Genomic DNA, 15,705 nt, shown 5'->3' on the forward strand with positions numbered 1-15,705 from the left:
AAAACCTCAGATCTTTTTCACATCTTTTCAATAGGCCATAAAAAAGCAGGCTGAAAAAGATCATGGCCTTTTTGCAGCGGAACAACACGTCAGCAAGCCCTTGTTCTTCCTGTTCTGCATTGCTGAGCGCATCACCTTTGTCTGACCCTGGTTTCAAAATCAGTCTGAGTGCAATGCATTCAAATAAGCTTCTATCTAAGAAGCATCAATACAACATCCGCATGCACAACATGATTCACTATAAAACAGTAAAGGTTTCATATGCACCAAAAAGGACGAGGACTAAGCTGAATTACAATTCACAGAAAAAGAGCGTACATATTATTCAAAATGATAAAGTCTGGAGATGTGGAGTGAGATCTTACAGATGTATTAATGACAGGATGTCAGCAGGGTCCGGGCTCATTTTTAAAAAGCTTGATCTCACGGTCAGATTTCTTCTCATTTGCGACTGACCTGCATGTATCCCCTCCAGGGGGTAGAAGAAGCAGACCAGCAGGTTCATGAGCACAGCCAGGTTGAAGGAAACGTTGCTCCACACCGACATGTTCCGGGAGCACCAGTACAGCACGGGTTGGGCTGAGCAGAAGAGAGAAAGTAGAACATGTCTCTTACATTTGCTCACTTCAATTCAAAAAACCCCAAAACATCAGATTGCTTGTATTGCCCAATCACCAGTCCAAAGCAAAGTATATTTTAAGCAGCAAATCTTCAAAATAAACACACCAGGATTTGATAATATTTGTAATGATGATAAATGTTTCAACTGAGTTTTAACAGTTTAAATGACTAATTGTTGCAGCACTTTAAAATGGATCATCACCCACAGGCCATAAGACTGTTAAACACCTGAACTATTAACATCCATAACATTCACCTGTTTGCAACTCACACATTATGTATCACTTGTATATAGACTCTTATGGCAATACTTCTATTCTATTTGATTGTATTTACTTTTTTATCTGGTTTATTGTGTTGCACTGTTGGAGGAGCCTGGGACCTAATATTTTAATCGACATAACTACACTGTAGCTATGCACGAATGACAATAAAAGCCTTGAATCTTGAAAATGCGTGAACAAGATTGTAAGGGCATGGACAGTACTTTGACAGCAATGACATAGGGAGTACTAGACAGAACTTCAAACAGCCACCATTCTTAATAAAGCATGTGCAAATGTTCACAGTATAATAAAGCTCAAATAAAGAAGAAACTCAAGCAACTTTGACCTTTGACATTCTAACTTTTAATAGAACATTTTCAATTATTTGGCATTAGTGGAAAAGAGAAACAGATGCAGGGACTTTTCTCTGTCCATCCCCTGTTCTGAGTGAGAGACAAAATATAGCTTTGTGTGGGTTATGCAGTCTCATATCTGAATTAGAACTGTGACTGAGTGTGTGTGTGTGTGTGTGTGTGTGTGTGTGTGTGTGTGTGAGCACACTATCAGTTGTGATTCATAAGATTACTGTACAAATGTTTCACGGCTCAAAGAATGTGGAAAGCCCCTGTCTGCGTTTAGACAGTGGAAACATGTAAACACGCAGGATGACATTGTTAGCCCTGCTGTCGAGGTGGGGACGCATGCTTCCATACCCGCTTATCCTGTTCAGGCCCGCCGGATTTAAAGGCCTATCCCAGCATCCTAGACATGTCAACAGTCCCTAGGATTAGGACACGCAGTCCCTCATTTGACACACAACAAAATATATAGTTAATTTGGAGACTAAAAATTGGTCATGATAAATGGAAAAGTCAAATTAATCATTATGCGGTTGCATTTCCCACCCACCACTCCTGTCATCTACGATTGTAGCTTATATGTAGATTATTGTCAACAGTACACCTTGTCCAAAGCAGTACAGTATGGAAACAATTGTACGATTAGTCTATTAGCTAATTAACAGACAATCATTTGGGAAATGTATTAATAATAGGCCAATAGTTTGGATCATTTATTGAGCAATTTTGCATTTACTTCCAATTTCTCACATTGAGAATTTGCTGGTTTTAAAGTTAGTTAGTTTGATATACTTTAAAATCGTATATATCTTAGTTGTTTTTTGTTGCAAAACAAGTAACCTGAAGACGTTGCGCTGCTTAGAGTTTTGTTTTGGGCATGTGATCACTTTTTTGTGATAATATTTCTGATTAATAATGATCATAGTTATTGAATCGTGTGTATCCATTTTCTCAGCTGGGAGCATTATTGCACTTTTCATCTAATTGAGCTTCAATTTATGAAGAACCGACAGAGAAAGAGGTTATACAGTACAGACAACATCAAGTGAATAAGGAAACTCTAGGGAATAGTTATGTTTTGTACAATGGTGATCCTGCATTAAAGGACCATGAGCAGCAACACATGTACATGTTGACCCTACCTCGGAGTTTCTTCTGCCAGTTCATTTCATTGAAAAGGTCCTCTGCTGACAGGAAGAAGTCGTTGATCTTGCTGCCCTGCTCGTCTCTCTCCGTGGTGTAGTACACTCGCAGCTTTGATTCAGAGGTCAGGAACTCACAGATGTTGGGCACGGGGAACACTATCTCCTCCATGGTGCGGTCCTGGCGCACAATCTGAACAGAGACAACCACATTCACCTCGACATCGGCAGGTTTATTGTAGATTTGCAAATAAACTGTAACCGAATATACAAACAGCTTCAGGGCAGATTGTGGTATAAAGATATGTTAGAGATATAGTAGTTTTTGTGGTTTTCAAACACAAGACAACAAGCAGGTTAACTAAGAGGGTTGTTGGGGTGCCTCTTTCCAAGCTTTGTGTGAGGGAAAGCCCCCAGACTCAGAATTTCCGTGAAATGTTACGACAGATAGCTTTAACTAGTTATTGTGGCGATGGTTGTGTGTTATAACCTCTATTTGAGCAGTGTGGTTGGCGTAAAACTCCAAGGCTTCATCTCCCTCGCCGTTGGCCCCTCCCGGCTTCAACATTATAGACAGCTCCTTATTATGACGCGCCAACTGTACAGAGGACACACATACCAGAAGTGAGCTCATCACAAAGACATCACATGGGTAATGTGTGGCTCATTACATTCCTGTATGAATGGATACTATAACAAAGGTTTTCTAGGATTGTCAATGTGGTATTGTAAAAAACATGTTTCTGAGAGGAGGTGCTGACCTGGTGGGCTAAAATGTAGATATTGTGTCCCACATTTCGGGGGGAAGCAGCATCGTGTTCCTCCTCTTCCCCGTTATCCTCCTCCTCGTTTGTGTCTTCAACCTCTACCTCGCCCTGCAGATAGGCCTTCTTTATTACCTCCACCTGAACACACAAACACACCTTTATGATACTGAACAACCTTGGAAATAGCTCGCTTTTACTTGAGATGTAAAGAGCAACTGGGAAAAGGAAAAGATGCACATCAGCAGATCCTCACCAGTTCTTTAGGCCTCATATTGTACAGAATCCTCTCTGCATTTTCACTGTCATGGCGGCTCTCCATGATGGCAAGCAGCAGCTTGGATGCATTGTTCTGAGAGTGAAAACAAGGAGAGAAAGCAGGCCGGGGAAAAGAAAACTCCAAGATAAGAACTTAAGCACTGTCAGTTTCTATATCCAAAGAAAACATTTGCCTTGCATGCAAGCACAAAAGCTAGTTAAGCTCAGACGAATGAACCTGTAGCCTGTTACTGATATTACATCCTGCTGTGAAATGAAACAACTGCACAGTTTTTTTTTCGAATTTATTTTAGCCCAAGACCCCAGAGGATGATGAAGATGTAGAACCTTCCTCCAAACCGGTACGTCCACACGGTTCCGTTGCGTTGAAGCTTGCTGGTGGGCGTGTCTGGCGTGCGACCAACAACCAATCACATTAATCTCCCGCCCCGGACACACAAGCACACGGTTTGATTGGCTATCGCTTGTACTGGCATATGATTTAATTGGCTGGCGCTTCCGTCGACGCTTGAAAAGTTGAACTTTTCTCAACTTTCAACGCGAGCAACGGAGGCAAAGCGACGCGACGGAACCACAATGCAGTTCGGCAAAGCTTGACGTCACCCCATTCAAAGTGAATGGGAAGCGTCTCCGTTGAAGTACGCAACGGAATCGTGTGGATGTACCACAGTACACCAACCCAGCTAACTCACCTTGAGCTCCAACACCAGGTCCATCCGCTTTTTCCCAAGTGGGTTGATGTCATTGAGGATCAGGGCAATTATGATATCAATACCGTTGGACTCGTGTGTGGCAATGCAATTCTGGAAGAAAGAAAGTGTTTATGAAAAAGTGTTCTTGTACAGTCCCATTCATCAGATTTGGCTGGTCTCTTTATGTACCTGGTTTTCATGGCAGGGGCCTTGGCAGTACTCTGTGAGACTCTCCAGAGTCTGGTTGATGAGGGCAACATTCTTCTCGTTGATGTACAGTCCCAACAGACCGAGACCACCTGTGGTGCTGCCGCAGATACAGTCCAGGAACTGCAGAGTCTCACACACCAGGTTGTAGTTGTTTTTGTTGTTTTGACAGCGAAGGAAGTTCTGAGAAGATACAAGTTGTTGGGTTTGTTTGACAAGAATATATCTGTTTCAACTCTATCTGGATTCAAAGCAATAATAAACCAAACAAATAAAAAAAAAGAGGTTAAAAGGAGTTCTGCCATTAACAATACACTCCTCTGTCTGTCAAAGGTCAACATACGTTTTAGAATAGAATAGAATCGTAAGAAGACCACAGACAGACAAGTAAGCACCCATAATTCTGTTTAGACCTCGTCTGCACTGTTGAGCTCATGTGCTGTAAATCTTTCCAGTGGGCTGTGCTGTGTGCACTGACAGGAATTTTACAGGGATTCTATTATTTTAAGCCAAAGCTTTGCTAGTCCTGAGACAAACATTATACTCCATTTCTGCAAAATACGCAACAAGGCTAACTTGCTTTATCTCCCTAAAAACTAAAATATAGATCTCCGTTACACATGAGTGAGCAGTTAATACATTTTTTAATTTTATTTTATCAGAAGGAAGTCAGACCTGGCCTCATTCATATGACAATATATAGAGATCCAAACTGAAACTAGATTATCTGTAACTGGCCAAAAGCAATCACCTATTGTATTATATTATATTGTTCAGATGTAGTAACACGTACAAGCTTAAAGGTGGGGTAGGTAATTTTGGAGAAACCAGCTCGAGTGCGCTAGAATTTGAAAATACACAGCCGGAAGAAATCTGCCACTTCCTTACAGAGCCCCTCCTCCAACACACACGAACGCGCACATGACCGATGAGGGCGCAAGATCAGTTTGTGCACAGATGGAAGGCTGACAGGCAGGTAGGCCATCCAGTTACTTTAGCCGGGCCGGCTCAGATGATTGGTCGTGCTTTTTACAGTACTACGGCTTCCACAGATGACATTTTTTATGGATTTTTTGTCAAAGCACTTCAGATATTCATTGCTATCGGGATGTTAAGAGAATATAACAAAAAGTGTATCTCGAGACAGTTTCTCAAACTTACCTACCCCACCTTTAATTAATAATTAGGGATTGTACATATCTAAATAAATATGATATACATCTCTTTTTTTTGTATTAATATAAAGAAATTCTGCCAAAAATATCTGGCTGCATAATATGACCATATGACAGGCCAACTTTACCTAAAGTAAGGAAGGTATTGTAGCCAAGTGTGATCTACACTCGTCTATATCTGTAATGTAACAGAGTGTAAAAGTACGTCTCTGCGAGGGGGACCCAAGTTCCCATCAGCAAAAACACGTGGGTTTGCTATCCTGGCTCCAAAATGGTGGAATGAGCTCCCCATTGAAATCAGGACGGCAGAAAGCTTACACACCTTCCGGCGCAGACTGAAAACTCATCTCTTTCGACTCCACTTCGAGCGATAGAATGACTAACAAAGAACTGCTAACAGAGCACTTATATACTAATAAAGGACTGGCTTATCTAAAGCCAGTTGAGTGGCACTTGAAATACTTGGCTCTATGAAACCTGATGTACTTATATGATTCTGTTTTCTTCAAGGTTGTGTCTTCCTGGTCGAATGTACTTATTGTAAGTCGCTTTGGATAAAAGCGTCAGCTAAATGCAATGTAATGTAATGTAATGTCTCTCCCACCTGTAGGTCACGGTTGTGATTCTCACAGAGCAGCTGGAGGAAGCGGAGGATGGGTTGCATGATAATGATAACGAAACTCATTTCTCCCTCGTCCTGGTTCTTATCGCCGGTGCTGGGCTGGCCGTCAGCAGAGTTGAAATGATCCTCAGGGTCTGCTTCACGCCGGTAAGAGTTAAAGGCCTTCTTGGTGGCAGACGAGGCCTCTAGTAGCTGCTCTTTCACATCCTCTGTCATGACCACTGCTGAGTCTCTGGCTGAACAGAGACATGAGCCAAGCAGGGAGTCAGGAGTCAGTCAAAAGCAACAGAAATGCTCTTTCTACTCTGGATTGACAAGTTATTTAATTGTTTATTTTCTAGAAATGTAAGGAATTGCAGCTTTTCATTGTATCTTTTGTTGATAACATCCTGAAATAAATTCCTACTTCAGATCAAAGTACATGACCTCTGACCTTTTTTGCGAACAGGCACGTCTTTGTCCTGGCTGTCATCGTCTCTCTTCCTGTTTCCCAGGTCGCTGGTGTTAACTGTCACGGTGGCTTTGATCTCCAGCTGAGCCAGCTTCATACGGTCGTAAAAGACTCGGAAGAACTTCTCTGATTTCTTGTCTTCTGTGAGACGGCAAAAGAATGAACGCTGGACACAGGGGACAAGAACAGAAATAAAGGATATTATGGATCTTATTGTCTGCTAAATACAATTTAGATCATGTAGTTATTGTGTCAATCCTTTCTTTAGGCATAACAACAAACTCCTCTGGTTCTGCTTTACTCTATTGCATTTCAAAATGTAAAATAAAAATGTAGTCTGTAATTCAAAGATGTCACTTCAAATGTTTGGCAAATTATATTGAACATCTTTCATTAACTTCTGACACTTTAAAAACAAAATGAGCAAAAGTTGATTAACTGATAATGAAAAAAAATGCATTTCAACTAATGAAAAATGACCACATACATTTAACAGTCAACATATATTATCCTGCCTCCTCCATCCTTACCAAGGTTGTATTATGCAAATAGTAAGTTATAAAGAGTGCAGTAACTAATAAGGTCAAAACCACTGAACATGATGTTGGATTAAGTAGCATAGACTAATAATTACTTTACTAATACATATGCAGGAAACTGTTTTGACTAGGACTTCACCAACATATTATTTAATAAGTGAAGTACTGTAAGTCTGGATTGACTGCAGTAATAAGGTTTAAACGCTGTATGGCAGTGAAATGGGGTCATGCAAAATCAGAACACTTTCCAGCCTACGGGCGCAATGCACACACCGTGTCCCAGCCCACAGGACTGTTGTTATGATTATGTAAGAGTTGTTATCTGCTGCAGCCTATGGAAAGGCTTCGACCACAGGTGAAACATGACACAATAGAGAGAAGCCTGGACTACTTCAACAGATAGAGAAACAGGGATGGTGTGAGAGGGAAAAAAAAGAGTTACAGTATAGGCAAAAGACTGACACCAAAGAAGGAATTAGGGGTTGTAAAAAACATTATTGAGAGCGGGAAAACGAGAGATAGGGAGGGAATGTTATCAGACACTATCTAGGCCAGCTCTCAAAGTTGTTACATAACCATCTGTCTTTCCAGGTTAAATGTAAAACCGGGCGACTGTAGGAAACAAATAAACGAAAGTCACAAGAGAAAATGGTTTGTACTTCAAGGAAAGTTTAATGGTATGTTAAAATTCAAAGGGTTACATGTAGAAGACTTAGATTATAATACTTCATTCCCAAAAAAAGTGACCAGCCAATTATGGAGCCAAACAAGTGTGTATGCAACTTAATAAGAGAACAAAGAACAGAGCTAGCAGGGTGTCTTGCAGAGAAACAATGACATAACTTTGTGTTTGTGCCCTGAAGCAGATTCCAGAGTGCCCCACCCAGGCCCTCCACCACTGAGCAGCAGTCCTCCTGCACGTACACACTCTGCCGACACTCAGGGACAAGCAGATAGCAGCTTGGGGGGGGGGGGGGGGGGGGGGTGAGGCCATCATGCAATAAACAACTAGATGACAGAGTGGAGAGCGCAGAGGGAAGGATTAGCTCCGCCACTGGCAAGCCACTTACAGCTCACAGCATGCTGAGGAGGGGGGGGGGGCAACGGTCATTTCTACCTCTGTGTCACTGGTCACATAGCAGTGTCCAACAGGCTGCTAAAGGAAGGGGCTGCAGGGTGGGGGTTGATGCATGAGGCCCGGGTTATCAACTCACATCGATTGGACCACAGAAAACACACAGATGACCCCCCCTCAACATTAACTGTAAAATAACTCACTCACTCACAAACACACATAAACACAAACCCAGAGTACAAGCAAACGCAAGTTGAAGAGCAGTACACTAACACGCCCACTGACTTACTTTCACCCTCCCAACACTAGGTCAGCTTTTCTCTGGCACATGCCAATTTTGAGAAGACACACCCATATATCACACATGCACTTTTACAGTATTCTCCCTAAAACTCTGCACTTCATTCTTATGTAATCACGGTTATTTTCCCATGCCGGTCATATTATTAATATTGTGGTCCACATCTCAGGGATATCCCAGGTTACAGATACTGCCTTCAGTCCCTTACACACCAAGCCGATTTCGGCCGTCGATGAGCATCGTGTCGCCCTACTCAGATTGGTGTGTCTTGGGGTGTTTCTCAATGTCGAGGACGCTTGCTTGGTAGCACATGTCTACCGAGTCACTTGCTTCAGAAGCGAGTCAAGAATCCTTCCTAGCCTCGGAAAACGAAGAATTGTGGAACAGGCTAACAGGTGTGCGTCATATGCGAGGCCCCGCCTTAAATGGAGCGCGATTTCCGCCAAATATTTGGAAATTGGTCCGTGCGCAAAGCATCGAAATTTCTCGCTACGCACGGTCTCGGTAGAATTCCAAGTATGCTGGACATTGGAACAGTCCTTCGGCGGCACTCAATGACGTAGTATGCCTGAAATAGTGGCTCTGGAGCAGCCTTCCTCGACATTGAGAAACACCCACGGTGTGTCCCGCACCGTCGTGTCTTTTAGGCCGTGCCGACACCTTCCGCTGCCGATTCGACATGTTGAATCGGGAGGCTGTCGGCTAAAGGCCGTCGGCCAAATAAATCACTCTGATTGGCTGTTCAGCTTAGCGAATCAGGGCGTGAGAAGCGAAAACGGAAGTGAGGGACCCAAACTATTAAGAAGGCAAATCTGAGATTTCATTTAACTCCAGCTCTCGACACAGGTTCGGGAAAGCCCCATGAGCTTCTCGCTGTAGAGTGAAAATGGAACACACACACTATTTGTTGTTTGTTTATATCACGCAGTCTGTCTTCCAGTTGTTGTCTCTTTTGAATGACGAATACATACTACCGCCGCCTGCTGGTAAGGAGAGTTATTGCCTATCACTTGGCCGTTGGCTGAAGTCTTTGCGTGTGTTCCAGTGCGAAACATGGCCAAGACGCAGGAGACCTGAGGCGACGTTCCGTCGGGACGTGTTCTTTGGTGTGTAAGGACCTTAATGTGCGGTTGGGCTTATTCTGTTGGCAGGACTCGCACCATGCAGCAGGGATATTTGATCTCATGGTTCAGTGTTAGCTGAGCTTTTATGTTTCACTGCGGTAGAAGTGAGTGTGTTTGATTGATGGACGCTGGGAAGCTGGGAGTTATTGGGTTCAGCAGTGAACATATTCACTGGCACCAGCAGACTGTTAGAGTACTTCTTTAAACAGGAACACTGTGTCTAAGAACTGAGCTGAGATTCGTGGATTGAGTGAGTCACTGAAACAAAGCCTTGTTCATAAAGCTGGAACATCACAGTGAAGAAAAACACCAGAGCTAACTTTCAATTTATAGTTTCCTTAGAATTGAATGCAAGGTTGCGTCTTACGCTGACTCAGAAATGAGAATCTAAACTGTCATGTCTAACCACAGTGCTGCCTATCGATGCTTGTCCTTACACAAACAGTATCAAAATCTGTGATGCAAAACCAAGACACCATCTGTGTTTTGACATCACTGGAAAAGGCTAGGAAAGAGGAGTGGGATGGAGGGATGACGTTATGGTTTAATACATGGTGGTCAAGGAGAGAATGGAGGACAGTAACAGAGGAGGGTGAATGAGAGAGGAGCATCTCAAGGGCCCCCTGCAGTGTTGGGTAAACACAGTCCCTGTCTGTATCCATGGAGACATACTCTGAGTGGGGCGAGGTGGGGGCGGACTACACTGAAAAACAAGGTCATAGCGCTTTCCCTTCTCTCCTTCCGTTCCGCCACTTGGCATCAACAAAGGGATGTTATGTAACAGCTATTTATACTTGCACTCCCTTTCCCTCTCATATCAGGCAGCACCACATGCAAACCAAATGCAGCTCTGCTGTCCTCCAACTCCATCTCCTCCTTTCACAAATCAGCCACCTCTCCTTTTCACCTGGGAGAAAATGTCTATTGCTTTGTTGTGTTTTTCAAACGCACCTGCAATGCCAGAGTTTTGGAGGGAAACAGAAGCCATGCTATGCAGCTATGCCCACCAGATGTCTGACCAGTGAAATGTTGTCACAACACAATGTACAGCTTTTAGAGCTCTCTTATAGCTGTAGGAGAAAAGCTGGCATGTGACAGACATACAAACGAGTGATGAGTAGCCAACAAGTCTAGAAAGCCCTGACTGTAAAATATTCAAGACTTCCAAGGACATATGTAATGGCTTTGCATGACAGCAGAATGAGAGAGTGTGTAAATGGGTGACTGTGGATAGACTCTTCAGTTATTCCGTGTTTTATTTCTGTGGGCTACGTAGGTCCAGTGACTAGTTAACTGCGTTACGCCAGAGCAGGATATCCAAGACCCAACAGGTGCTCAGCTTGGCATGTCGGATGCAGACACTGAAAAAACTCCCACACCTTGGAGTGCTTTCTTGAAGAGAGCAGAAAGCATAAGCAGCATGTTTTCATTTGATGACACTTTAAGCAAGCGGAAAAGGTATGCTTATTTTACAAATTTGAGCTTCAAGCTGTCAGGGCAAAGACTTTCTTTTTCGGAAATCATCCAGTAACTCAAAGAACGCAAATATTTGTACTATGCGGCACGTTTCTAGCACTGCATGCAGAGTAGTTCCCCCCCCCCTCCTGAAGAAACCTCCATTTTCAGAACAAACTTAAGAATGCAAGGGTGAGAGGAGCTCCAGTTTCTCCTCAATCCCCTCTGTGTTCCCCCGGCCCTCCGCCCTCTCTCCCCACTGCCCCAGTTCCGGAGGCCCAGCATGACCCAGTTTGGGCCGGCAAGAGTGCGAGCGATCGAGGGAGAGGCTGGAATGTTTTGAAGGCTGAGACATTCCTCATTGTTCATTCACACAGGCATTATGTAACGCAGACGGATCACGTGACGTAGCTCTGCAGCAGCCGTGGGAAGCCAAAGCATTATCTCGCCACAGTGGCTTCCTCGCTTTAATCTCATTATGCAAGCCCAGTACTTACACAACAACACACAGACGGACAGACATTTGGAAGGACAGGGAGATAAACAAAGCATCAGACGGATACTGCAGACTTTAAAAAGAGAAACATCATGATACAGAGGGGCTAGAGTTGCTCAGGTTAATATGGGAAATAAGGAAGAAACATCATGTGTTGCCTCCTGCACACATCAGCAATAAGTGACAACATCAAGAAAATCTTGTATTTTTGCATTTTTAAAAACGAATGACAGGATCAGCAGCTGGCCTGGCCTTTTAGCAAAAACATATGTGCGGGATATGAGAGGGAGGAGAGCCGCCTTGGTAATGTATGTGCAGCTATGGTGGCACACTGACCCACATACGTGTAGATCCTGTTGTAATGGAAACCATCCATGGTACCTTGTGTTCTAAATTGTAGCAGATCATACACAGATGCACTGTGGGATAAGGTGAGCCTCACGAAGATAACAGTCCATGAACTTAAAACACTGCAGATTAGATACAGTAGGCAAAATAGGTAAGTGTGTCATTTGTATTGTTTTACAATGGAAGATTCAGGCGTGTTTTAGCAGACAAGTTATTCAAAAGTAAACAGTTAACACAACTGTTTGATCAGTTTGGTAAGAGATTTGAGAGGGGTCAACTGACCTGGATGGTGGTGTTACCACCTTCCAGCAAGGCAATAGCCAGGAGGATGCTTTCTTGGAAGACTCGGTCACTGGTGGTGTTCATGATGAGGTCAATGACCAGGTCAGAGGCTCCCTCTTTGTCCAGGTGGCACTGCACCTCTTCCAGGCTCATTTCCGCACGACTCAGACCCCCAGGACCTCCTAACGCTGCACATGTGAGACAGAGAGACAGATCAGTATCAGGTATATGGTTTGTGCGATTAATACCTTCCAATGCCCATGTGCAAATCCAGTGCAATTAAACAGGAGTTACAATTGTAATTGCATATTCAGTCATTTGTAGGTATTTAACAAAGAATATAGCTAAACGAGACAACACATGCCAATTACATTGTTTTTATCTTTATGAAAAATTTATATTTTAACTTTTTAATTCTGTACTCAATTGTAAATAGTAATCTATTTGCTTGATAGAGATATGATCAAACATTGCACACAGAAACCAAATAATAAGGACACAATAAATATAGTTCATTAAAGTATACAGGACAAGATATGCTTTGATACCGGTTAACATACGGCAGTTTAGTTGGTACGCACAATTTTCAAAAACTTTTCTAAATGGGCCACCACAAACTGCTGTATGCAAACCACAGTAACTGTATATTTGTGTGAATCATTGTACATGACTTTGCCTGCTCATTTCCCCCTTCATGGTACATATGGAATTCTCAGCCTGCCTGGCTCTTGTTTCTGCAACAGGTGCAAAAGACTGTTTTCCTGGGAAGTAGCAGTCTGTCACTTAGCAACAGCGAAAAGTGGATCACAGGGGAGGGTTAACGTCCTGTCGTCTGGAGGTTTGCCAACATCTTGGTGCACATTAGAGAGATGGTGTCTTTTGGTACAGTTACACACACATTACCTGGCTCATTTACCACATGTTAATACACATAATGTACCCACATTGTGGTGTCACACCCATGTTACTGTACAGTGTATGTGGAAAGACTGCATGTTGTGCCACAGCAGAAAAAACAAGCCGTTCTGGTAACTAGGTCAACTGAATTTATATTGAAAATACTCACAGCTCATATCATTGGCACCAATGTCTCCTCCAAAATCTACATGCAGATAAAATGTTACATAATACATTTAACATATCAGAACCAATAACTCAAACACTGACTCCACACAGATTCAGTATTATTTTGACTGCAGATAGTAACCCAATGACCTTGTTATCAGGTAGCGATAAGAGTGTTGTGCTCTGCATGCTCAAAGGGCAGCTCACAACTCTGCAGCTGATAACCTGATCAGGGCCAGACAGATAGGGTCTTATCCTTATGTAACACTATTCAGAGGACCTTGCTTCACTTTAAGGGCAGGAAACATGTAGGCTGAGCAAAAATAAAAGGTTTATGTGAACTTGGCTTCCTGGTAGTAGTAGTAGTAGTAGTAGTAGTAGTAGTAGTAGTAGTAGTAGTAGTAGAACTGGCAGCAAAACAGGCATCTCTTTGGCTGAGGCGTTTGGTTAAAGCTTTACACACACAGCTCAATACGATATGTTGAAATCAGTGTTTTCAGGAACTTTTGTGCAAACTAAACTCCATCATCACTTCCTTCATAAGATGTTGAAAAAGAGCAAAAGCTTCCCACCTGATTGGCTTTTGCCAGGTCCTACCGGACTGAGGGGGCCATTGGTAAATGACGTCAGGCTGTCCCTCCGCCCACCACTTCGATAAAAGTTGCCATAGTAACGGTTCACCAGAATTTGCCTCAGAGCCTCGCCCTACGAGAGGGAAAGAAAGGACAGGATGTAATGTCATGTTGTCAGCACCAGGGAGAGAGGAGATGTTTTAAAACAGCTAACATGAATCATTAATTATATACAGCGAACAAACCCATTGACCTCAGAAAATTATAATGACTATGCTCTTTGATTCATATTTGGACAAATGTAGAAAGTACATCAACTTTTTATCTTAAATATAGAAAAACTTGCAGACACAACCCAAAGTTTATGTTATACACCACCGACACGACAACGGTTACGTCACTATCGGCAGCAGCAGTAACACTGTGTGGGGACAATGTGAGGTGTTCATATTAGATGGACCTGGGGCCAGCCCTCACACGGTGACTCATACTCGGTTGAGCAGTCCGCAGCACGACTTTGTCGTTGTTATGGCAACCACAGCCCATAGCTACCTGACAGACCTCCCATGGGATGAAGTGAAGGAAATGAAGGAGAGTTGTTGGTGCGTTGTGCATGAATATGAGAAAGTTATCGTCAACTGTGGGTGGTCGATAATTGACAACAGCGCCATTATGTAAGTTCCGCTGCCACAGCTCTTGAGGTCAGGATTAGTTTATGTAGGAGATGTTGGGAATTACTTTTTTCATCTTTTATTAGCAGGAAGTTGGTCAACGGTGTATTTTGGTGTATGAGCACAGTATGATCACAGTAGGCAGGAGCTTGAGTGAGACAGGAGAAGTGTCTCACTCAAGAATACTGCCGTTTTCATGAGCCAAATCAATGACTGATTGCAAAGACCTGACCTGTATCAAGAATACACAATTTACTGAAACCAGCAAACAAATATTAATTGTGTTGTCTTGGTGGGAAATTAACAAATAAATGTCACATATAAATGGTAAAACAAAAGGGTTGCATGGCTGTGAGTAATATAATGAGGACTGCCTGTTAGGGACATTTAATCAACAGCCGCTGAACATACCCGAGTGATAAATAATGTTGTTCTTTTGGAGATGATAATTACACATTGATGAACTCAAAATCAATAGTTGTTATTCTGGATAAGCAATATTAGAGCTTGTCTCAGAAATGCAAACACCTGAGGCTTGATAAAATCTCTGCATTGTCATAAACGCCATGAGAGGTAGGAGGCAGAGGGAAATCTGGTTCCTTCAGTTAAACATTAGTTGGCTGTGGCTTGGTGGTTTAGTCGGTTATTTCAAGCAGTGAAGGGGTGGGATCAGAAAAAAAAGCCAAGAGAAAGTGAGAAAAAGGTAATTTTTCATTCAAGATGCATGGGTGCTGTACGTCTACAACTTGATACCTTACTCTGAATCTGAAGGATTGACGTTTTTAGCTGCCAAGCTGGTGCTGTACCTACCCTCTTCTGGTCCTCCAACAGCTTCTCAGGCTGGTTCTGATCCAGCTGCTGGGTGCAGTGAGGAGTGTAAGCATAGTGGTCCAACAGATACAAACACAGGGTTAGTATTCATGCAGGCAATAGTCAGGTTAATGACCATATCAGCTGTTTTAGGTGGCCATGCAAAGGTCTGCTCCGTGTGAATTGCCATGCATTTACTGCCTTGTAAGAAACCAGCGAAGCATTAGGGTCTGCAGGGCACAGCGAGCTGAGACAGAAGAGCTTTACAGGGTTGCCAATAATATCATCAATTAAGACATGTGCAATTTGATTTGATATTTTGTTCATTTTCAAAAATCCCTAAAGATTGTTATCAACAATTATCTTTAAATTACCTTTTTAGAATAAGA

The 15,705-nt window shown here is 42.8% G+C and overlaps 1 protein-coding gene across 8 annotated transcripts in view; it reads right to left on the minus strand.

Annotated features, from left to right (window-relative positions):
• Positions 1 to 15,705, minus strand: part of LOC117446722 (inositol 1,4,5-trisphosphate-gated calcium channel ITPR1) — a 65,554-nt gene that overhangs the window by 12,419 nt on the left and 37,430 nt on the right. For 3 of the 8 annotated variants that reach the window (XM_034083087.2, XM_034083083.2, XM_034083080.2), the window contains exons 40-52: positions 15,317 to 15,364; positions 13,836 to 13,968; positions 13,265 to 13,300; positions 12,199 to 12,386; positions 6,561 to 6,744; positions 6,110 to 6,363; positions 4,313 to 4,513; positions 4,124 to 4,234; positions 3,409 to 3,504; positions 3,150 to 3,293; positions 2,879 to 2,986; positions 2,389 to 2,581; positions 457 to 579 (exon numbers count right to left, since the gene is read on the minus strand). In XM_034083087.2, coding sequence (XP_033938978.1) covers positions 457 to 579; positions 2,389 to 2,581; positions 2,879 to 2,986; positions 3,150 to 3,293; positions 3,409 to 3,504; positions 4,124 to 4,234; positions 4,313 to 4,513; positions 6,110 to 6,363; positions 6,561 to 6,744; positions 12,199 to 12,386; positions 13,265 to 13,300; positions 13,836 to 13,968; positions 15,317 to 15,364 — 1,819 coding nt within the window. The remainder of the gene's footprint in view (positions 1 to 456; positions 580 to 2,388; positions 2,582 to 2,878; positions 2,987 to 3,149; positions 3,294 to 3,408; positions 3,505 to 4,123; positions 4,235 to 4,312; positions 4,514 to 6,109; positions 6,364 to 6,560; positions 6,745 to 12,198; positions 12,387 to 13,264; positions 13,301 to 13,835; positions 13,969 to 15,316; positions 15,365 to 15,705) is intronic. The other 5 variants (XM_034083085.2, XM_034083084.2, XM_034083081.2 and 2 more) reach the window with 4 other exon arrangements.

This window comes from Pseudochaenichthys georgianus, chromosome 5 (assembly GCF_902827115.2).
Source record: "Pseudochaenichthys georgianus chromosome 5, fPseGeo1.2, whole genome shotgun sequence".
Classification (NCBI taxonomy): domain Eukaryota; kingdom Metazoa; phylum Chordata; class Actinopteri; order Perciformes; family Channichthyidae; genus Pseudochaenichthys; species Pseudochaenichthys georgianus.